Below are 25,326 nucleotides of genomic sequence, written 5' to 3' on the forward strand. Positions count from 1 at the left end.
CACACACACAGCGTTTTTCCAGCACAATGTCCACTGGACGATAGCTGGTATAGATCCAGGGACACAACTCTAGAACTGAGCGGGGTATGACGAAAACAACCATAAAGAAAGCGCTTAAGATTTTTACAACAGGGTAAACAGTTAAATACATGAAAATTCAATAATCTTATATATAAAAGAGAACGCACAAATCCTTTGTTCCCTCATCACGCTAATACGGCTGAACCAATTTCTTTCATTTTTGGGGGGTTATTAGGATTTGGACCCTAGATGGTTTTTATCATATCACTTTAATTTTTAATTACCAGTGTCTTGAGATAATTGACCATTCAAGTGTCCATAACGTACAAATCCTTTGTTAGTTCATCATAGGTAAAAATAAACGTATTTATATGCAACCCGCATGACCGTGTCACTCGGCGGGTTAACATAAATGACAGGCGATATAATGTTAACATTTACTGCAATCTTCTATGGTTTTTATCATATCACTTGAAAGCGAAAAAGTAAAAATTATCTAAGTAACAAAGTTTATTGCGTTCCGGGGTGACCGCAGCGAAGCGGGGTGAACGCTGCTAGTAATAATAATAAAATAGTAATAATGGTAATTACGTTTTAAATTTTCCCTAAAACTAGGCAAAACTTACACAAAAGTCGGGATTTCTGGGAGGTTGTCTGGACCTCCAGGACACACTTTTCCAACTACCCGAATTTTGGTCGAAAGTGTTCCACTAAAGTTTCATGTGGAAATTATTCTACATTACCCTTTAAGGAAAATAACTAATAGAAGTAACCGAATATCACTGAACAGTAAGGTATATAATAAACTAACTTTTAGGATATGCAGAAGTAATTATAAAAGCTTTGCTATCAAAATACCTACACAGACCATCATTCAATGAGCTCCCAAATGCAAAGTAACAAAATAGCGTATAAGAGTCGGTCTACAAAGTAATTCTTACTAAAAGAATGGATATATACTACTTCGAGAATCGAGATAAGACGAGAAATGTTTACGATACTTTTCGTCTCGTCTCTATTTTTATCTCCAAAGCGAGATGATAATTTGAGTAATGTCTTATTCCGTCTCGAATATAAACTGTTAATTTATGTGTCGATTTTCTTTGTTTTGTTTGAGAAATGAGATGAGAAATACCTCTTCTCGTGGGCAACATTAAACATAACGGAAATATTCTTGTCAAATGTCACGTTTCTGCTTGTATTGGTAGGACCTGAGCGATAATCCTAACTTTTCATCCTCTACGAGATACTTATTATTATCATTACTTTGTTATTATCATTATTATTCCTGAATGTTTGATAGTTCAAGTATTGTAAGACCCGAGTATTCAATATCTGAAGATCTGAAGGTAGTAAGATAGTTGTGTCATTGCCGAACAATCACCAACAAAATTCTAAAGTAAAAAAATAATATATGCTCTCCGTGGATCCAATCTGAGGACCTTTAGACTACGGGTTGAGCGCCTTGACCATTGAACCACGACCACTACGCAGTAAATGATTAGTGTGTGCACTTTAGGTGTCTGTGCCTCCATGTACCAAGTTCTATCATATTTTTCTTCGTTTTGGAACGTCTTTTTCATATCCTTTATGATGATATATGTCAATAATCTTTGGCATAGTATATATTAATAACTTGAGATGTTCTTAAACCTTTTGGTTCACAAATTTGTTTCTTCTCCACACCAGTCAACCAATATGACAGATTTAATTCTCATACTCTGCATTTAGTTCCAAAGCTGTCGCTATTACTTGCTCAAGGACTTATATCCGCCACGATTCTTAACTCAAATAGTTCCAAAAAAAAAGTGAACGTGTGCTGTTATGGAACGCGCAGCTTCAATTCTTTGAATAAATGTGTCAAACTAACATCATACTCAAAATAGCCGTGTATTGGTTTACTTTTATAAATTAAACTCTTTTAAGGTTAAGATAAAATTTATCCCTGACGCAAAAGGAGAAGTAGCGAAGCTTTCCTTAAACGAAAACATTAATTGTTTGCTATCTGTTTCTTGGGATATAGTATATTTTCTTGCCTCTCAAATAGAATTTTGGCAAGCTGTAACACAACTCCCATGTACTTTATAAGATAGCTAAGCAGCCAAAGTGTCGATTGGGCTATGGTGAGTTGCATAATGTACACTTGCCGAAAAAAGCATGAAATGTGATTTTAAAAAGAAGTCAAGACAGAAATCTTGTTTTAAACTATGGTAAAACAAAACTGAACATAGAGCTTAAAAGCTTTGGATTTGGTAAACGTACTTTTCTTTTTGCAGAATTCACTACAAGAAAAGACAAGTGGTGTTTCACCAACAAAGCCATAAACAGTTTAAGAAATGGAAATGTATGTTTGTATGTTCTCCCACGCAAATTTAATATTTTATGGTAAAATATTCCATTCCAAAAGTAGCTGAAATTTTGCATCACTAATCAGTTAAGAACATTTTCTTCACAATTCGGACTGTTGCATTCACTCGCTTAATATAGTGCAGGTTGGATAATTCCGATACGAAAGCACGCTAATGTAACCTTAGTCGACGGCTAGTAAGAGTCTTCCAATTACCGAATCCTTAACCAATTCGGACGGGAAGAATATTATCGTTCTCTGGTTTCGATCCACTAGCAAGCAAGAGTGCATTCGTTGAGGAAATGAGCTACAAACAGTGGAACGGATAAAATAATGCTTGTACAGGGAAAGTAATGCAATATATGGTAACACGCTGTTTTTAGTTGCTGTTGGTTTCCTTATTTCTCCAAATGCAGAAATATCTAGACATACTTCAAACAGTCAACATTGACAGTTCTCTTAAGGTATTAGAGGAAACTAAGAGAGTTGTCCTGGACGAAAGCATGTTTAACAAAATCATATAGAAAGCTTCAGTTAGCTATCTGTTCATCAGTATACATACATACACAAGGTACCGAAAGTTAAGTCAAATGCCATGGATAAGTTAAGCGTTTGGTAGTTTAGTAGCGAATGTATATCACAAGCGCTACAGACTAGATAATATGGTTAACTTGTTTGTCTGTTTAATTCTGTGAGTTATAGCAAAAACAAAGATGACATAATTCTTATTCAGATAACCGTCCTTTATAGAAGATTATTTTCATATCACACTTGTAAAACTACAGCAGACATTCAAACTATACGAATTCAGTATTGAAACAGATCTGCAACTACCATTTTAGAGACGAGATCATGTTTGAGATGGAATCTGTTGAACTAACCAAAAAGGTTTCTTGAAGTTGATTTTGCGGTACGAATACGTATTAATATCAGTAGCGAATATGTGCAATTTAACCAAACAGTTATTATTTTTATAAAATTCTATTTTATCTGTTTGTAATGAAGCTTCTTTATGAAAAATGACGAAAATAACTTTGGGAATGCCACTCGTTATTATGATTAATTTTCAGAAGATGATTAAGTTTTCTTTCACTAAAAATGTCAAGTTAATATATTAGTTTAATGATACACTTTATTTTCTATAGTATTTTTAAATTGTCCCTGAATTACACACCGTCACCGAGTACTACTTTTAGCTCAATGTAGTATTGTAGACTTAAAAGAGTGGTTTAGTGAATAATTTATTTTACTATTTTACATTTATGCGTATGTTTGTAAGTTTATTTTATAAGTCTTATTATTGTTTTTTAAACATTACAATTTTAAATATTTTTGACTGAAAAGTGAGATAAGATTCCCATGGGATTTTCTTCAGTACTAAAGATCTAAATGAATTAACTCCATGAGCTACTAAATATTTCCAAATGTGGAAAGAATATGTTCTTATGTTGTGTATACGATATAAACAATTTACGTATCGCTTTTCCCCATAGATATGGAATTACAAACTTAGGCGAGTATTCTAAAGTTCAAATGACCATAAGACTCGCAAAAACTCGACGCAAACTGAAAGTTGTACGAGGAACATTGTCTCTTGTAGGTAAGTTAACTTTAATAAATTTTCACTACCTAATTTCAAATATTGGATAAAGTTTATTTGATGTTGTGTAATAGAGTCCCTTTCAAACGTCTTTTTGCATGTAAGTCGATAACGTTACTAAGGAACATGTGTATAATACTGAAGAAAGAAAATTCTATTATAAAATTATGTTTGTATAGCACAGACATGTATAATTATTAGTGGAAGTATTGCAGAATGGTAGATCAGCATAAGACCTAGACATACATTTTCGTGAAATTTAGGACATGTATAAATGGTTATGACAATAATAAGAATTCCTGAGTATTGAAAGCAATCAGACATCTGGGTTGAATAAGGTAAGGCAGAAATTTAAGCTCCAGGCTCTGGCTTCTAGCTTGTGAGTACGTTTTCTGCGCTACGTAAAGAATAGTAGAACGGTAGCATACAGTGAACTAAGCAGACGGTGATATTGTAAATGAGGACCTCTGAACTTAATAGTTGACCGAGTATTGGCTTTCTGTTATATAGATACAAGCGTGCAGAATCTGGCAAGTACAAATAGTATGTAAGTGCGTAGCGTGGGACAATGTCCAAGGTGATGATTGCATATAAAAACTATGGAAAACACATTGGGGAATAGAATCCCCTTGGAAGAAACCCCTTGGTAATAAGTCTCGCTGATTATTACAGTGACGATTTTCACTAAATGATTTTAGGAGTGCGTAGCAGGTGATAGAGTGTCTCAAGTAGTACCTCCTACAATCTCGGATGACAGTCACAGTCCGGCGCTATCAGCATGACGTTTATATAGGGGTTCCATTGCACTTGAAAAGCCATTATATTTATCAACAATAATGCAGGATGATAAAAAATGAAATGAAATCTTTGAGTTTTACGTCCCACGGTTATACCGGTTAGGCTAAAGGAGACGGTGATGATGAGTAATGAATGAAATGGTGGAATGAAGAAAGTGGGTGGAAACGGGAGAACCCCGAGGAAACCCACGCACACGGCGTTTGTCCGCCACAAAGTTCACTTGGCGCAGGACGATAACGGTATCACAAGTACGAAACATGGAACACTGATGATTGGAAGCTTCTCAATTCATCGAATGAGTAATTATTTCACTTTAATCCAATCCTCGTGTTGTGCCTATGTGCGGTGGATTACAAAGAAGCGAATGATTAAAAAATTATCCATCCGAAAGTTATCTACTGCGTCTCTATATCGCAGAGGGACAATTATTCTTTTCAGTAGGTCCTGTGTTGAAGCATACAAGTTCCATCAGTCCCCGTGATCATTTCACAGGTTGAATCGTTGACAAATTCCCGTTAGAATCTTTTAAATTTGTGTTATTAAATATCGTCATCCTTAACATGATTTCGTATTTTTAAAGAAACAAGTGTTATTTTGATGTAAGTATTTTCCTATTTATTCCGAAGGAAAATTGCCATTAAATAGCTAACCACGTATTGCAAGTCAATGCTTGTAATGTGATAAATTATAATTCTTAATATTTCTCGGAAGGAGTATTTACAAGGAATTTTCGTTAAATATCTCCCTACAGAATAAAAAAAATCATGAAGAAAACTAATTTTACTGGAATTCCGAATATAAAGTATCTGCAATAGTAAATTGATATTAGCTTAGCTGTCTCATGTTGACCAAATATCTAAACAATTGATCCGAAAAGCATGTACTTGAATGCTGCATAAAGGCAATTATGTCAATTAAATGATCCTGAAATTTTCATTTGTGCGTACAACGCAACTAAAACTATTTATTGTAATCAACAGGGCCACATAAAGAATTAATTGACGGTGTACATCCTATAGTCGAAACTTTTCGGGAATTGTATCATATTACATAACGATAAAGCGTGCATTAGTAAATGAAGATATGTTGCGATGTGGTTTGACAAAGAGTGAGATTAAATTCCACAACTTTCATTATTTGCTCAACCTCCAGATATGAACATAATTAAATATATGTGGTCCGTTGTGCATTGATGATTCAGGTGAAAGCATTTTATAATGCACTGTATGCGTAATAGTATAATATTAAATTTTCTATTATTTGAGACCTTCATGAGATCATTCCACGTCACAGCAGAATCTATTCTGAGTGCGAAAGGTGGTATATAATAATACTAATCATTTAATTTTTAAGCAGTTCGTATTACCTTGATAACCATCTCTATAATTCACATGTTTCACGTAATAGAAGGAATGTTTCAAAGGAGCATTAGTATGAAAGCTAAAAGTAGTAAAATGGCCGAACAGAACTAAGAATGGTTTACAATAAATCCCTGCTAAACATTTTATTGAGTGACTAATTGATACGTAATACTCGTTCAGAACACAAGGACTGCATTTTTAAAAAAGCTGCTTTCATAAAATTAAAGAGATTACCACAAAATACTGTGAGTGCCAACTCACTGATTCTTATGTCGAAATACAAAATCTACATGTAGACTTTTCTTGCTTGCTACTAGACACCACAGCGTTGTATGATGCAAATTTCTTCAACAGTTTTCGCTCTAAAATGTAGCCAATATTCTGCACATAGATACAAACTGTGTTTGTCAAAATTGTGTTACAAAGTTCATACTCCTTTATCACCATTTGATAGTATGGCAACTTTTATTTTTGATATGTATCTATGATAGTGTAGATACTAGAGAAGATGTGTTGTGTCAACATATTGCTATGCTTTGAGCCACTATTTTGTTTAGCTGTTTAATACTACCTCTATACACCTATAGATTTATTGTATAATTGTAACCAATGAAGATACAATGTGATATAACTCAGCACCCGATTCAGAAATCTAGTATTTATAGGTACTGCAAGTGTTAATATAGGTATATATTTTACCTGTTAATTTATTGTACACACATTCACTTTTCCAAATGTTATGATTTCAATTACTGTGCTTGACAAAAATGACTCCTACACAGTATTGTTTTTCCACAATCGTTCGTCTTAAAGTAATTCAGTTTGTTCTCATCCACATATTTTAATAAAATAGGGGGTATTTTATACACGAATAATCATGCGGGTTAGAGAAGGAACATACCTGTATCATTTAACCCTTTATTGGGCAGTGTTGTTCTCAAGCAACTTCGCATTCTATTGCGTTATCCGCCGAATCATAAATTCAGCGATCATTTAATTGGCATTATTGCTTTTATACAATATTCATATACATGATTTGCAGGTCGCGTCTTTAGATACTTCTAATCTTCGTCAACAGGGGACAGTCAAATTTAGTATTGTAGAAGTTTTATCTCCTACGTTCTGCGGAAGTTGTCTTTTTTATATTTGTGGTTCCTTGCTCTGTACGAAAATATTTCAACCAAACTGTTGGTAATTACTGAGAGTATCCTTATGATATTTTAGCATAATAGGGCAATGTTGCTCAGTAGCTACACGTAAGACCTATTTTATGGCAATGTTGCTTTGAAATAATCACTCTGTATTTTGTAACCAAAGTATAAAAATATTTTAAAAATTACGAAATTATGATCAGGAAGACATGGTTCAACTAAATATTTTAATGGTAATGCTACCAATGCTTGCCCATTAAAGGGTTAAAGATTTTTTATCGATTCTACTCTTCGCTGTATGTGCAGCTTTGAGCAGAAAATCTAGGACATCAACTTTCAGCTGTCGTTAACAGAAAAACATGTCATTCTACAGATGAATGACTCTGCTACGAATTAAAGTGAGCATATCTATACATTTCCTGCTTTAGCCTTACGAACTGGAGTACACGTCTTGTTAGACAATACAGTGTTTAACACATTGGAAATTAAACCTTTCATCTAGCTTCTCATGACTATATTCCTTTGGCATTCTGTGTATATTTTTAATATATTTTTATAATAACAGCTTAATTAAATTACTTAAAGTTTTACATTTAGGCCACTGTTCCAAACGAGAATATCACTAAAGCCAGTTATTTATTGTTTTGATCCACATCAAACCTGACCGATGGCAACTCAGACAACTCACGTGTTTCCATCCTCCATTTTCCATTAAATTGATAATGACATATACCGGGATAAGTATTTACAATGATCGTAAATTTTAATGACGCAACGAAATCTGAAGGTAGTTGACAGTCAGGTTATTAAAACTTTAATTACGACAGTTTGAATCACACTATTATATGAAATGACAGTCATTATTAATGCGTTCAATGTAAAAAAAAAAAAAATAAGGTAAAATATGAAAAGTGCCAAGTCCCTTTGCACATTCAACATTTATCATTATTCCAAAGGAAGTAGTTATGTATAGTAGACTCATAACACTTCGAAAGCCTTATTTTTCGGGATGTTACTTGTTTTTCAAGCTGGAAGTGAACTGATTAAATATATATGTTTTCATCAAAATAGGTACCCCCGTTTGGACACTGTGTTCTCTTATTAGTAAACGCTCATACAATATACTATTGAGTGTAAAATCTAAACTTTACATGTATATAAGATTTGAACCTTCCTTTTGTATTCCTGTTTCCAAATGATAATAAGGGTTTCCACTCGAATGGAATGTTTGCTAAAACTGAATACCTCACAAGTTTTATAATAAAAAATATTAACATTGTTTAAGTAAAAGGGAAATTAAATATTACAAAATTTCAATTTTAGTTGCTTAACTATTTCTTTTATTAGTAGTTACTGACAACTTCTTTCATCACTAAGGTAAGCACAAAACTATAAATTTAACAATGTTATTAACGTTTAATGGAAAATTGTCAGTGCTGAGGTGAAACATCCCAATCAATAGATCTAATTATGCTTATTAAAGTTATATGCGTAAGTATAATGGCTCTATCATAGAAGGAAACAAATTTATTTGTAAACCTAAAACATAATTTACAAAGAACGAAACCACCTATTAAGGGAAAATTGTTGCAGTAGTACCTGACCAAGTCCTTCCATGCGACACTAGAACCATGAGAGTATATTGTTTGGACATGCTAAATACAAAAGAAATGTACGATTTTGAATTGAATATGGAAAAGTATACTATGGAACCTATTTTGTTAAATTTTGTAATTATTATTTTTGTCAAAGGAGGTTATTTCTGTTTCAAATATCACTTGCAATAGAGTTTTAATCTAAAAGGCTATATTTTTTTGGCGTTTCTGAATAATTCTACCAAACGGATTAGAATGTTTTGGAAGTACACTCCTCACATTAGTCAAATCATGATTACTCTTAAATTTTAATCTTCGTCTAACTAAAATAATGTCCGAAGTTGATCAACTATTAAATCAAGCTGTACAAAACGACATATTTGATGATAAAATAATTAGTGTACTTTTCGAGAAAACTGAAATAAACTATTTTTTGAAAATGAACGGAAGATCATTGGTTGCCAATAGTAATTTACAAATTTTATTATGGTAGAAAACATGACGTGATCATTTATGTACAATATATGTAAAATACCTTTTAACAGCCAGATTGTACATATATATTTGTTACTGCAATCCTACCTTTACACCCAGAAACCTAACAATGACACAAATACTCCTTAGCAGTTTGCACAGTGTGATTGCTAGATGTTATTAAGATATTCACATGAGCCAGTTATATTTTTCACTTAATATATTTTAAACCATGGAACAACTGAGTACATTTAGCATCAGCACTCTGAGCTATTATAATAATAAGAAGTACGCTAATTGTTATATCTGAAACGAAATATTTACATCCATGTCAATTATTTATTCATTTCTTTACAGTATCGATTGCTGAGATTTTTGGACTATTTGTGGGAGCAAGTTTTATGACCATAATTGAAGTCATTTACTTTCTTTTTGTGCAATTTGTAACTCTCTTCCTCAGGAAAATATAGAGATGATAGTTTTTCATAAAGAAATTCATATTTGCAAGAGAGGTAAATTATGTTCTTGTCTTAAATTCCTCACTAGAACACTAAAGAATCCATAACCTGAACAAATAAAACGATGATAGATATTCAGCTAACAACAGATTTTTCGTTTCTTAGAATTATTCGTCATACAAATATTTGCATACAAATAGTTGCAGTGTCAAAAAAGCTGATATTCTAAAGAACAAATTCTCTCATAAAAATAAAACACAAAACTGTGAGAACTGGTCTCAACATTGTATGTATTTTCAGAATTATTGCTTGCAGAATATAACAATTACTTTGTAAGATATTTTACCTCTGATATACTAGAGCTACGTAAAGCGTTCGTTGATGTACTAACAAAATTATTATAAACATTATGAAGGTCATGTTTTCCATAATATCTATGATTATCTCGATATAATACCTTAACCAATTATTGCGAGATATTTAGAATAATGAGTTAGGGGCTTAATAATATTTTTAAAGTAGGATTTCTAATTTTTTTTAATCAATAACGAAAATAAAACTTGCAACCTGTATATCATAAATACTAATAGTACTTATAGTTTAAATTAAATTAATTATAGAAAGATAGATTCAAGAATTATATGCCAAAATAGCTCATTATTTCGTTTATACAGAAAGTAACATAATACATCAAGAAACTTAAACCTCTAGTAATTGCCATTAAATTGATCAAAAATGTCTAACGAATGTGGGTCAAAAGTAGTACGGTTGTCTTGTACGAAGTATTGCGAAAACGGCGTAGAAGATGATATATACTGATTATGTCTTAAAGGGGGAAACACAACGTTGCTGCTTCAACAGTTTGCACAAAAAGTAGTACATGACGAATGACATTTTGTAATGATAAGAAATAAACATTTAACGTGTAGTAGAAATTCCTACAACAGGTGATGAGGCCAAACAAAGTTGGTACCAGACACAAATGACGGATATATGGGAAAAATTCTATTGATATGCGCAAAAAGCGACAATATATGGACAATAGCTCCCAACAGACGCGGAGATCATCAAAAAATACCACAAAGGTAGGAAGTGAGTCAGCGATGTCACTAAGATATGATATATATCAACCCTGAATAACCGATAAACACAATTGTGCTAATAGAATATTAATATACCTATGAACAAAGTGTAACCAGAGTTGCAAACTACACAGTGTAAATACGAAATACCTGACAAGTGTAGAATAGCACATGCACGTAAATGGTGTTACTAGAAATATGAGGACATCTCGAAAATTAATCGTGAAAAAGACATTGTGGCATGGGATCCAATGCTGCTCAGCGACACCTCATTGGAATGTTCTCTCTGACACAGAAGGTACAATCATTAGATTGACTCAGTGCATTCATAACCGGTTATTAAGAGTTAACATAACAGTAATTAGTATGATTTATTGTATGTGGAAGTGGAACAAAAGTTGGACAAATTTAGTGACTAAGGTCTCCTAATATACATTTGGTGCTACATCGTCACCAGCGTTGAATGGAAATATTAGAAGTCATAATTCTGGACCAATGTTGATGATGCATAGAAATAACGAATTCAATCGAGGAATGTAAACTCCTAGACGTTGACATATATCTTATTGCAAACTCTATATGTTTGGATCAGGATTCAAACCTGAGTATTGTGTTTGTGTAGTGTGTTCTTCGTATCACGAAAAAAGGGGTCAAAGTTTTCAATGTCTATTGCCGACTAATTATGTTGTACGCATAGCATTATGTTGCTGGTTTCAACAGCTGTTTATCTACAAAATCAATTTCCGTCATCCGTACATGTATACTGATTAAGTGAACCTTAATCGCGATTGATACATTTCACAATGCCCATGCATGGAGACGACAATCAGCATACACATGTCCTAAGCTACCACCAATAATAATTTCGTATTAATGTTTACTGACATGTTAAATTACGCTCTTCTTTTTATGATTCGTGTTACCGCAATACCTGAATGATATGAGTTACAAGAATTTTTGGGGGGGAGCAGTTGTTGTTATTGGGCTAGGAAAACTTACGTATGTGGCTAAAGAAGGGTGTGGCTCTTGCAAACTTTGGAATATTTATTCAACGAGAGTTGGAGCGAGCATACTCTGGATGATTCATAGGTAAGGATAGTGTTGGCTAACGACGGGCGCGATCGAAGGAGTTAATTGAATGTAAAAATGGTATGACCATATATTTATTAGAATTTGATTGTGTACACCGAACTTATTCATTATAAGAAGCACCTTACCATGGCGTTTTGAGCTCGTGAACAATTAATCTATAACAGACTTTAAAAATTCCGACAAGTATGCCAAACATTAATTCGACGTTCCGCCAAAAGCCCTTCAAGCATTTGCTGTGATAGTAGCAGGTCACTATGCACCTTTGCACTATTCAGTGTATCGTTGTAGTTTCTGTTGTGCAAAACACTACATTTGAAATAGTGTTTTAACTCTTAAGGTTTAATATTCACAAGTTTTCGAGCTTATTTCCTAGTTTAAAAACTCAAAATTTCTTAAAATATAAGCAACCCAACTTAGTTTTATAATACTTTTAGGAAGACAAATTGAAAAACGTAAACCATTTATTTTTCCTAGGTTTAATATGTGTCAAAGAGTTAATAAATATTTTGCGCGCGATAGTATCTGCCCCTTGATGCTATTTATGGTATGAAAATAAAATACCACACATTACCCGATATCTCTTCGCCTGCAGATGCTCATTCTCTGATCAGTTAAAACAGTATTTATGGACATTGTAGAGAAAAATTTATTTTTTCACGCATTTAATCAAAATCAAAGAGTGAACAGAATAAAAACAAAACGATGAAAAAAATTCGTTGTAAAGTATGTTGCCTCTCTCGATCAATTCACTCAATGCCACGTTCCCACTTCCAGGAGTGGCTCCGTAGTGTAGTGGATAAAGATCTGGAATGAAGATCATGGGGTCCTCTGTTTGATGCTTACTGAAGTCATATCTTTTCTATCAGAATAAAAGTTTTTAATTACCAAGTCATACGAGAAAAGCAAATTGTGTAGAAACAGAACATTTCACTTTATCAGGCACATTTGAGTGAAGGGATAAACTATTTTGAACTTAGTTGTTTATTATGAACTCTAACGCTTCATACACAGTTTCTAAAGCATCAAACGAATGACGTAAATTACAAATAATGATCAAACTTACAACACTTGTCGTCGTCACAAGAACTGCTCAATTCCAGATGGAATCTCATTTTCCTTCCTAGAAGAAGGATGAAACAAAATTCATTCCTGCTTCCAGCAAACAAACATTTATATTCCATTTCCTGTTGTCATAAAATTATACTTCTATTTGTAAAACTATAAGCGTAATAACATTATCACACTCGTATGTATACCAAAGAGGTATCTTACATACATCTCTTCTATTCCTACAACTTCCACTATGTGATATTTTCTTTCCTTCTTTTATCGTTTTGAAAATAAAATAGACTGTTTTTTGTCGGCAATTGAACTTGTGACTTTAAAATCTATAGTATAGAGCTTTGACGATAACAACGCAATGGACATTGTTCATAAAACGGCAGGTAAATTCTATTCGCTACTTCTTTGTCAACGATGTGGACTTCAGGAAATGAAAGTATTTCTTTTGTTAATGTACCTGACAAAATGAAATGTTCTGTCTCTACACAATTTGCCTTTCTCGTACGATCAAATAACGTATAAATACTTTTACTCTAATAAAAAGAAATCATTTGATTTCAGCGGGATTCCATCAGAAGACCACATGATTTCCATTCCACATTTTATCCCCTACACTATGGAGACACTGCTGGGAATAGTAGTATTAGATTGAGTGATTGTTCGTAAGAGGCAAAGCACTTTATATCAAATCGTTTTCCTTGTTTCGCTTTTTGTTTTTCGTACAATGCATAAAATACCAATATATTTTTGCTACGGTGGCCAAGACTACTGTTTAACTGATCAGACAAGGAGAATCTGAAGGTGAAGTGATATGGGTTAATGTGTGGTATTTTATTTTCATATCAGTAGCAGCAAGAGGCAGACGATACTTCCCCGCGAGAAACATGCATTTATTTGTTTTACACATAGTACACCATTCTTTGCATCTAATTCAGTTGTGGACTGGCTAAATTTAATGTTCTATGCTGAACTTAATTTTAAAATATACAAAATTCATAAAGAAATAGCAATCTATTTTCAAAATGTGATCCGAAGTAAAAACTGTAATAAGTATTCACATTCTTAAGTTGAACATAGAATTCACATTTTCCTTTCTATTCTAAATAATCGTTAAAATTTATTTTATATAAGAGTCTTCTGAGAAAGTGTATAGGCAGGAGAATGCAGGATTTTAAACGAATGCAGTGTAACTAACTGGAGTTTAATTGAATTGTAAAAGTTCAGAAAATGATCCGTTAAAATAGTATGCGACACTAAGATATAATGAATATATATTGCCACTTCCTTGTCACTTGTATTAATAATGTTATAGACACCTTCAAAATATGAATTTGTGTGATATTGTGTCGTTGTTTGTTATGTAGCACTGAAATTAGTGTAGTGTTGTAAGTTATTCTAATATATAACTTTGAATAATGTAATAATTTTATTTATCTTATGAAACTGTCATTTGATAATAACGCAATTTTACAGTAAGTAATGGTAAGCGCCTCTGCCGGTGAAATTGAGCTATTAGGAGGAACGGGTTTGGATTAGCCCAGAGAACAACATGCATGAAGTTTAGTAAATGCACTTGCAGTGGCAGAAAAGCTCCGTCGGTATGCGCTATTGCACTGCATTGCTTGGGAATGTTGAATGTTCCCTTCCAGTTTACGTAATAGTTATAAAATATTACTTACCATGTGCCTATCATATACATATATATATATTAGGGTGGTCCAAAATTTCGAAAGTTTGAAATTTTACCGTGGCACCCGCTAAATTTGTTTTCCCTTACATGCAAACACATGCAAAATTTCAAATCAATGGTTCAATATTTAGAGGTTGCGCAACCGACTTAAGTTTTAACAAAATTAGTGCTTTATTGTCGCTATGTTGACAATGGGATATACTTTGGTCTTGTGCATTTATTCTACTATATCCAGTTCATGTAATTATTTATTACAAATCAACGACGCCATTGTAGGAGAAATTATTCCAACAACTATCAAGAAAGGGTATCTTATCATTCCCTTTGGTGCATCCATTACATTTTGTATTTATCATGGCATTATAAACAAGGTTAACTTTACAAATTTTAAACAATATTCACTGCAATAACGAACTTGTCCAAGTAGATGGCAAAGGAATTGTATACATTCAAAATGTGTTTTTAGAGACCAATTGAACCTTACTCATCAAGAAGAAAAAGAGTTGATTACTTTGCGTACGTTCTTGTTAACGTTTATGCGAAAGCGTGATTCTTATCACTAGTTGCTACATCTGCTCCAAGAAATGATTTCAAATTCCTGGAAAACCTTCTTAAATATAAAACAGACAATCTAGCCGTTTAGAAAACCTAGGAAAAAAGTCGTGGTCATCTCTGGCACTTGAGCAAAGAACTTATTGGATGGCAATCTTCGACAACGAATTCTCCGCAGAAATAAAGCAAGAAATGGGAAATGGGAAAAACACAAATACCAGTAATGATGAGCCTCCAAAACGCCTGCACATATCTTGAGATGCGCTTGTTTCACTACAGGATGCCAAGATCGAGAATTTGATAACGAAGACGCGACGCAGTTTTTTGAACGTCTGAGTATTACAACAACATTTCTTGCACAAAATATGGAGACATGAAAATCCAACACTGACTACTTACCTGCTTATGAAGTAGTTACAAGTAATTCATGATCACGCAGAACGCGGTGTTGCCGTCATACAAGAGTATAATGTACCACAAGTGACGAGGAACAGAAACAGTACACACTTCAAGTTGTTGCAGAACACAGAAAGCAATATCTAAACTGTTCAAAGAATACCCTACCTAAGTAAACGCAATATGCGAAAGTGAACTGCAAAAATAGAATGAACAAATAAACTTTACAAGGTTTTAATATTGCAATAGCATTCAAAATTTTAATCGGTTTGAGCAACCATTAAAAATTGTTGTGAAAATTTTAAATTTTACCAGTATATCTATATTCAGTGGCATAATAAATGTTAGGGATACCACAAGTGAAATTGTGAAAAAAAAAAATAATTTCCTTAATTTTTGAACACCCTAATATATATACCGTGTATATGTATATATTTGCTTCAGTGTGCACTGATCATTTTTCTTAGTAACACTTAAGGTATAATTATCGTAAATGTATATTTTCATTTCTTGTTAAATTAATAATATAATTTTTGTATACTTTCCAAAATATAAATATAATAAAGAATTTGCTACTTTCTTTAACTAGTACAAGCATGAATATTAAATTAACTAACAATTACTCAACCACCTTAAATAATTAAGCTATTATTAAATGATTAACAATTTATCATTTAAGACGTGCGTATTGTAGGGAAGGTAACCAAACATGTCGCATTGAACTTTTAATTTAATTGCTTAATATTAGAAAAATGTGTCTATTTTATAACTTTATTCACGTTTATATTTGTAGTAAATTGTGTTTTCATTTTTATACAATAGAAAATGTATACATATACAGGTATGTAGAGATGTTCTACAAGGGCCACTATTTATATTTTGAGCCTTGGTAACACTGATTGTAGTCAGGCGCTATTTTTTGGTTGCAAACAAACGTTTACATTGTTGACCATAACATACTTCAAATGTTTTGTCAATACCTTTATTTGTGTTGTTCACGTTGACTTGAAGATTGCGTGACAACAGAAAAATGGAATTAACTGAAATTAAAATGGAATTAAAATGAAAATTTTCGTACGATGATTTATTACGATTTTCGACCTGGATTATCAAGACAAGAGTGCATCGATCAACTTACTTCCATATTTGACGATGAAGCCCCATCCTTTGCCACTGTGAAACGCTGGTATAACGATTTTTCTCGTGGCCGCCATTCACTCACTGACAAACTTCGCGAAGATCGTCCAAAATCAGTTGTTGTTCAAGAAAACATTGACGTTATGCAAACCTACTACTGCAAGGTCGTCATGTGACATGCTGTGAGATTCAGTTAATCCTAGACATTACTTCCACCAGCCAGATTCAATAGAGGCGTTTCCGTGAGATATAATAAAGCATTTCTTCACAAAACGATACAGTTGTTTATATTCCTCTTTGCCTTTGAGTAGTTTGAGTATGATTGATCTAACCTGTCTGCTTTTCTCGAAAAGGACTCCAAATTAACTTTCAAGGTTGGGGACTCTACGAAAGATATGTATTGTCTCTTTACTTCATCTGCTGTAATTACTGTAATTTGCTTTTTTGAAACTAAAACTTCAAGAGCAACAGACAATGTTTGTACTGACAATGTTGGTTGGGTAACGATAATTTCAGGATTCAAAGCAGTGAGTCCTTTGGTTAACAGATATTTCAGGGGACTACGATCTTTAATCTTGCCAACCAGAGCTGCCAAAATGGTGCCCCATTCCTTACGGAATTCTAAATGTTCCCGTCCATTTACTTTCGCTTTCTTCAGGGCAGCAAATCCAATATCACACGGTAAAGAAGCTTTTTTTCTTTTTTCAACATATATTTTTACCACTGGTTCACTGATAACAGATGACTTCAGGAACCTCATCATTAAATTCTTCATCACACACGTCAGGTCTATATATAAAAAAGGTACTACTGGTTTGTCTGTCTGAAGAGCAACCAACAAAGGTTCCAATTGTGCAGCCACAGAAATAAAGAAGCCCAAACTTGCTTCAAGAAATTGTAATTCCAAGGCAAGTGTTACAATTTTGTAGCTGTTACATGTTGGCTTGTATTGGCTGCAGTACTTTCTAATGTTAGGTAATATTTCAAGTGCCCGACTGGCTGCAGATACACTTTCCAGTCAGCGTGTTCTGCAAAACTTCTTAGGAAAAATATTTAAACCAGAACAATCAACATAGTCTCCTCTTCTTGCAGGTGAATCCTTGAAGAGGTTGTACAGTGCAAATAAGAACTCTTCTATTTCCCATTTCACTTTCTTGAACGCAAAACGAAATGCTCCATGTATAACATGCAGAACTCAGCTTCCAATTAGTACCACAGCAGGACCATTTTCATCATCCTTCATATCTTCCTGCAGTAGCTCCAGGAAGTTTTCCCGGGAGTTTTCACAGCACACTTTTATTTTCATGTTTTCCAAGATGCGTGGGAACCCTGCATATAATGTACAGCAATATTGGAAGGCACTAGGAAAGTTGGTGGATACCAACACAAATCAATGGTCAGCCAATATTGCTGCAAACACTGCTGAAAGAAAACGCTGATACAGCTTGAGTTATAAGAAACTGGAGCATGGCAAGGTTTCTCAGTTAAGCTTCGCTGGGGAAGAACAAGCACATAGGAAACAAAGGAAAAAAAGAGTGGACATGGGAGGATAGGAAAAAGCAATTAAAAAAAGTAGTGAGAATTAGTGACTAGTTCTCAGAAATAAAATGCTAAGACACATTTAGCATATTGCTAATATGTAACAATTTAAATCATCACCGGAATTGCCCTTGGCTTGTATTTTTAATAATTCAATGATTCAAAAATACAGGAAATAAAGGACAAGATTAAAATGTGGGACTAGGACAAATATACACATATTTCCAAAATATAGCAAAAAAGGACAGCTGGGAGGTCTGGGTTTCTGATAGCGTTATCTAAGTAACAAAAAAATCAATTTTAGGTGGATTTTATGGGAAATTGAAAAATCTTTCCCATGTTATTTAAGTGGCACCTATTCTGCACCCCAAAATGTTGGTATTTCCGGTAGAGCCATAATGACGAAATTTGGCATGCTTCCAGGTTTATGAGGTGCGATACCGTAGCCCGAGCTAGCCTTAGGCTAGTTCCCATTATAGAGATCCAGGGAAAGACATTTCCCTGACACACAATGAAATTCCCTGACTTTCCCTGACATTTTCCCTGACCCTACAAATTCTCTGACTTTCCCTGACATTTTCCCTGACCCTACAAATTCTCTGACTTTTCCTGACACTCAATGAAATACTCTGACTTTCCCTGACTGGTAGACACCCTGTAGTTGAAATTACAAGTTCTCACAATTACACAATAATAAACAAGGATTCCAACTATCTCCGGAATGGTTGAGACATTAAGTTCATATAAACAGCACTATGATCTTTACGATTATTGAAAATCATCAAAGTGATTGGACGTTATACTTAATCTAAGTACTTTTTCAATGAAAATATGTATTACTCTTTATTTTACTCTTTATTATTTGGTGAAGTGGAATTATTGAGACAGTTTACTATACAACTGAAAGTTTTTTTCCTAATTTCTTTACTCAAATACTATTAATAGCGATATGTTCATGGTTATCTCTCAACCAGTAAGAAAGGCTTGATAGTGAATATCCCATGAAGTAAACTGAAAGTAATAGAAAGTAATAGCCAATGAGAGGGCTCTTGCAGATGGCGCGAGTGAAAAATTATAACTGAGATTGTTGTGAGTGCGAATTCTAGCAAAAAACGCCCTGGGTTCGTGACTGAACGATACATACAGGATGAAGGAAAGAATTAATTCACTATGCAACCAATGATTATTCAAACAACATCACGTATTAAAGCGTCCATTTTATTTCACGACGACTGTTTATAAAATTTTGTCTGCGTAATACAGTTTATTTTGGTGCTCCGATAGTTAAATTATATGATTATCTGTGAGAAATGAAATCTGTGAGTTTTACGTCCCACGATTATGCCGGTTAGGCTAAAGGAGACGGTGATGATAAGTAATGAATGAAATGGTGGAATGAAGAACGTGGGAGGAAACGGGAGAACCCCGAGAAAACCCACGCACACGGTGTTTGTCCACCACAAAGTTCACTTGGCGGGGGCTGGGATCGAACCCGGGACCCCAAGCACCAGAGGTGAACACTCTACCACTGAGCCACCGCTGTCCCCAATTATATGATTAGTATTCACGTGTAAGTGTAGTATTACAATGATAGAATAGTCATATTAAAGAGATTTGTGTTAAGTATAAATTGTCGTGATTTTGATTTACATTCACATTTTCCCATATAAGTAGAATACATGTATACAAAGTTTCTACGTTCTCATTTCTAAGCGGTGCCAGAAATTGGTGTCCGTCCCTGTAAAACCCGTTTTTATCAATGTTCTCTATAAATTTAGTGCGGGAAGTGATGGAAAAAAATCCGTTCATACAAAATTTACCCTAATACCTAGTGCCTGGCGAAGGGATTTTCCCTAAAACGCTCACACTTACAAAAATAACTCATACAGATGATCATCAGGGACATCACATTTACAAACCTTTTGAAAAGAGTCAAATTTTCAATTCCTCGTATCTTTGTTCCTACTTGTTAAAAATACGTCATGTCGTGATAATAATATTCGACACTAGAGTGCTTTCGATGTGCATTGACACGTCCATCTACCTTGCGTTATTACTGTTGCAGAGACCTCCGAAATTTAGATGATTATGAATGTTTGTGATACTGTAGCATCCTTAGTATGGAGAACTGTAATAATGGATCACAAATATGGTGTTGTAGGGTTTAGTTTAAGGTGTAGACTTGAAATATACGAGGAATATCCAAAAAGTAGCAGACGTTTTGAAATAAAAAAGTAACAGAATGAACATACCAAATTATATTATATACATTTGAAAGGCACACTCTTAAACTATTTCTCCACATAACCGCCATGCAGTTCGGCGTTAGTATCAAAGCGTTGTGTAGCGAGCCATGTCTTCATCGCTGGGAAAGAGTGAATGTCGCTCGGCGCTAAATTCGGGCTGTATGGTGGGCGATCGAAGACCTTTCATCCAAAACCATCCAAGAGCTCTCGGGTGCGCTTGGCCGTGTTGTGAACGTGCGTTGTCACATCCACACTTCGGCCATCACTCATTATTCCATGTCTGTACACTTCACAGTTTGCGATGGATTTCAATTGGCTTGTAGTTTTTTTGCCAACAAAAACCCAATCACAGAACGCACCTCACAAGAGGCGGGGTTTTCTGTTTCAGCGCACATTGCAACACATCAAAGAAAGCACAGTAAGAGCGTCACTATCCTCACGCTACCACAGTTGAATGCGCACTGTGTGGGACAACGTTCTGACACCAAGACGGCGACTCTAGGTCCGCCCACTGCCACGATAAGCGAAAACGTCTGATACTTTCTGGATAGCCCTCGTGCAATGACCTGAAATGGTGTTTGTAACCCCCTCCCAAAAAAACGTTTATGTTGTATTAGTAACACTATTAACCTTGTAGTATTGCAGAGTAGTCAAACAACGTCCTCCTGTCGATATTAACACGTTACAAAATTTCATCGAGTTTTATCTATTAGTTTAAAAATTACAAGGGGGTTTCAAAAGAAATGATCCACCCTGTATATGGAAATGAATATATATTTAATAAATAGATTTCGTACCTTATCATTTGGATAATGTAGCTTCAGTTATAGTATTTTATTTCCGGATAGTTTCTTGCCTAATTCTGTTTTGACTTACAGTCCTAATCCACTTTTATCGCTTGTGTACTCTTTCCAGTCTTTGTTCTTCGTAATACTAACTTCCCTTCTTGTTAAAGATATGGTAGGAGACTCTCTTGATATTTTTTCATATACTTCTTTGGTCATTTCTGTACAGACGATGTTGGATCACATGCCAATACCATGCTAACTGTTCACTTCCTGAAGATAAAGAATTCTCACTTTTTCTTAACTTGAAAATTTAATCTTGTTACTAAATGATATAAACAGCAAGAATTTATTTCCCAGACTTTGAAGATAAAGAAAAAATTAAAACAAAAACGAATAATTATGCATCACATGTAATTAATGAAATAATTCACAAATTTCGCTGTGTCGTAATTGAAGGAGTCAAAATTATATCCACTTGTTAATAATTGGGGAAAGATGACTACATCCATTTGTGTTACAGATGTACAGGGTTACTACTGGTCAGGGAAAACTAATGGAAAATGGTGTAGATCAGAGAAGCTCAAGGAAAAAAGACCGGAAAGGAGAAAAGAAGAATTAAAGAGGCCTAATCACAGCGAAATTAAAATACCGCTAATTTTACTGTAATTATGTGATATCTTCAAATAGAGAAAAGATAATTGAAATGTGGAACAAGAGCTCGCTAGACAATATTATTTTCCATTATTTTGCATGAGGTACCGTTATCACGAGTCACCTAGTAGCGTTCCGTTTTAGAAACGCGAAAATAAGTGCCGATTTTCTAAATGACGGGAAATCAAAAGCAGATAAGTGAGTCGTAATAACGGTATGTCATGTAAAATAATATTGTCTAGCGTGCTCTTGTTCCACTTTTCGATTACCTTTTATCTACTTGAAGATATCACATAATTAATGTAAAATTAGTGGTATTTTAATTTCGCCTCTTAAACAGTGCTGAGAAGAGGAAAAGAGAGAAGCAGCAACTTCTACAAAAAAAAGAAGAAGAAGAAGAAGAAGAAGTTAGAGAATGAGAAAATGGCGTATGATAGTAGAAACAGACGGAAAGCAAAGAGAGATTAGAACTAAAATTTTTGATGACATTAAAAACGAAGTAAGCGATATTTCAAAAGTAACAGATCTTAATTGAAACAAAATGTGAATATTTTAGTGTAGCCTTGTCACTTTATTGATGTCATCATATTTAGTGTATGTTTCAGTGTCTAATGTTTGTAGGTAATATAATAATTGCAGTATTGGATAAGTAACATAACTTTATTGAAACTGGATAAGGATATTTTAAAAGGGCCTTGTCATTATTAAATGAATGTAGAAGAAGTATCGTATGTTCAGAGTAATTGATTGTCAAACGTTTGTGGGTAGATATTAATGATCACAGTATGGGACGTTGCTCAGATTTTTATGGGAGGTAAGTGGAATATACGTATGAACAATTAATTAGTATTTGTCTCTATAGAATAAATGTTCTCATATATAAATATTCACCGTTATTTATTCTTTATTTATATGTCAACATCATCTGACACCTGTCAAGAAAGTCAGGGAATTTCCTGCCAAAGGTTAGGGAAGTCAGGGAAATAGATTTTTCCAGATCAGTAGGAACCCTGATGTAAGGCATTAAAGCTTTCATTTATATTTGGATCTATCATGAAATACACATAAGATGCAATAAGATTTAAAAAAAAAAAAAAAAAAAACTTAGTTTTCTTATTCAGAATGATTTTTCAATCACACTTATACTGATATTTTAAACAGAATATATAGAATCCATTATAACATTTAAATTTATTTCATCGTTACTATGATTACAAACCAGCCAAAAATTTTGTAGAGAAAATTTTGATCACATCATATTTATGAATGACTATCTTAGGTACAAGTTCATGGATGCTTAAATGTGGTCACATCCATAAGATTTTTGTTTATTTTAAAATATTTCATCACACGAGTGCCCAAAAATTTGTTGAATATCCTCACTTAGGTACACGGAGAATTGTCTTCGCTTGGGTTGAAAGTGATGTTATCCTCTGGCAGGAATGATAGTATTAGTTCGCTGCAATGGTCTGTAATAAGAAAGTTAAATTGCAAATTTCAAATACAAGCCTCATGCTTTAATACATAAAAAAGGCAAAATCTTCGAACGGTTTTGAGGCACTCGTTACCTTTTCCTCAATGTATCTAAATAAATTTTATAGTTGCGTTTTTTCTTCACAAAATTTACTACACAGCAAGTACGTCTAGAGTTCGCGTAAAAGTTTGAAATTAAAAAAAAAAAAAAAAAATCTGTCAACGTATATTACAATATCATCAGATTGCAAAATGATTTCCAGTTCAAGGCTGTTAATTGAAGGTTAGTTCAAGATCGACAATTACTCGGGTGTTTGTTATTTGTGATCTTAAGTAGAAGCATGTAGCACGAACTTTTCATTGCCCATCATTTAGGAAGAGAAGGAAATTATACAACTAAACTACAAATTTATCCCCTCTCTCTTTTGTTCTACAAATAGACAAGTAGAATACTTTACGTAGTTACAAGTTATTATTTAGATATGCCGAAGAAGAGCTGGGGAGTGCTTCGAAACCATTTGCAGTTTTTGTTTTTTTTTTAACTTAATTTTTACTTATTGTTGATAAATATATATCCATTACATAAACCTTCTACAACATCATTTCAGTATATCTTCCCTTCAAACTGAACTGTTTTCTAAGTAATTTAATAATAGCGCTATCTTGATGAATCGCTTGTCGAAAACAGTACGAGAAGAAGTGAAAAAGTAAAGGGACTTACAATTTCTCGCACTAGAGTTTGGTAACACTGCTAGTATCCAGCGCTGAATTTAGTGTCGTCTGCAACACTTCTATGCAACGTGTTATTCTTATTCCCGCATTAGTCATCGGAGTGCAGCAGACCGTTACACATGGGGCCGTTATCGATCTGCACCAAGATGGAAATGAGGGCAGTGATTCGCTTTTCATTTGCGGAAGGTTTTAAACCTTTGGAAATCATTCGTCGAATGCAAGCGCAGTATGGAGACGGCTGTTTATCGCGAAGCAAATTTACGAATAGAAGTTAAGAAATTTAAACGTCACGTGTATCAGCTGGTAAGATTATGCTAACACTATTCTGGGACATGGAAGGTGTGGTAGCCGTTCATTTCACCCCAAGAGGAGAAACTGTGAACATTGAAAACTATTGTGATGTGTTTCGAACTAAACTGAAACCTGCAATCAGATCCAACCGATGCAGAAGTCATTGATGCGGTGCAAAGTTGATTACAGGTGCAACCGAAAATTTTTTTTTCTTTTTTTTTTTTTTTTTTTCGATGGAATCAGAAAATTTGTGAAATGTTGGGAAAAGTACGTTGAAGTGCAGGGAGATTATGTAGAAAAATAATGTATATTTCAGTTTTCTATCATTAGAATAAATCGTCGTCGTCAGATTCAACACCGCGTATCTCCAATTTTGGCGAATTCAAGTTTTTGATACCATCAGAATCAAATATAAACTAATTATTTGCTGAGCAAAACTATATATTTTCGTTAAAATTCAACACGTGTTACAGTTTTGCCAACTAACTCTTTGGCTTCATCAGTGTCTGATCAGTATAGGTATCACATAGTGTCTGATGAAGCCAAAGTTAGTTGGCGAAACTGTAACACGTGTTGAATTTTTATTAAAATACAACACGTGTTACAGTTTTGCCAACTAACTCTTTGGCTTCATCAGTGTCTGATCAGTATAGGTATCACATAGTGTCTGATGAAGCCAAAGTTAGTTGGCGAAACTGTAACACGTGTTGTATTTTAACAAAAATATATAGTTTTGCTCAGCAAATAATTAGTTTATATTTGATTATAACAAAGCAAAGCTTCTACTTAT

The 25,326-nt window shown here is 33.9% G+C and overlaps 1 protein-coding gene across 2 annotated transcripts in view; it reads left to right on the forward strand.

The window, feature by feature from the left end:
• Nucleotides 1–22,141, forward strand: part of LOC145662119 (uncharacterized) — a 48,169-nt gene extending 26,028 nt beyond the window's left edge. For both annotated transcript variants that reach the window (XM_081727453.1, XM_081727454.1), the window contains 2 exons: nucleotides 3,862–3,968; nucleotides 21,910–22,141. In XM_081727453.1, coding sequence (XP_081583579.1) covers nucleotides 3,862–3,968; nucleotides 21,910–22,055 — 253 coding nt within the window. In that variant the 3' untranslated portion in view covers nucleotides 22,056–22,141. The remainder of the gene's footprint in view (nucleotides 1–3,861; nucleotides 3,969–21,909) is intronic.
• The last annotated feature ends 3,185 nt before the right edge of the window (nucleotides 22,142–25,326 follow it).

The sequence above is a fragment of the Thermobia domestica genome, chromosome 10 (genome assembly GCF_964235325.1).
Source record: "Thermobia domestica chromosome 10, izTheDome1.hap1.1, whole genome shotgun sequence".
Lineage (NCBI taxonomy): Eukaryota > Metazoa > Arthropoda > Insecta > Zygentoma > Lepismatidae > Thermobia > Thermobia domestica.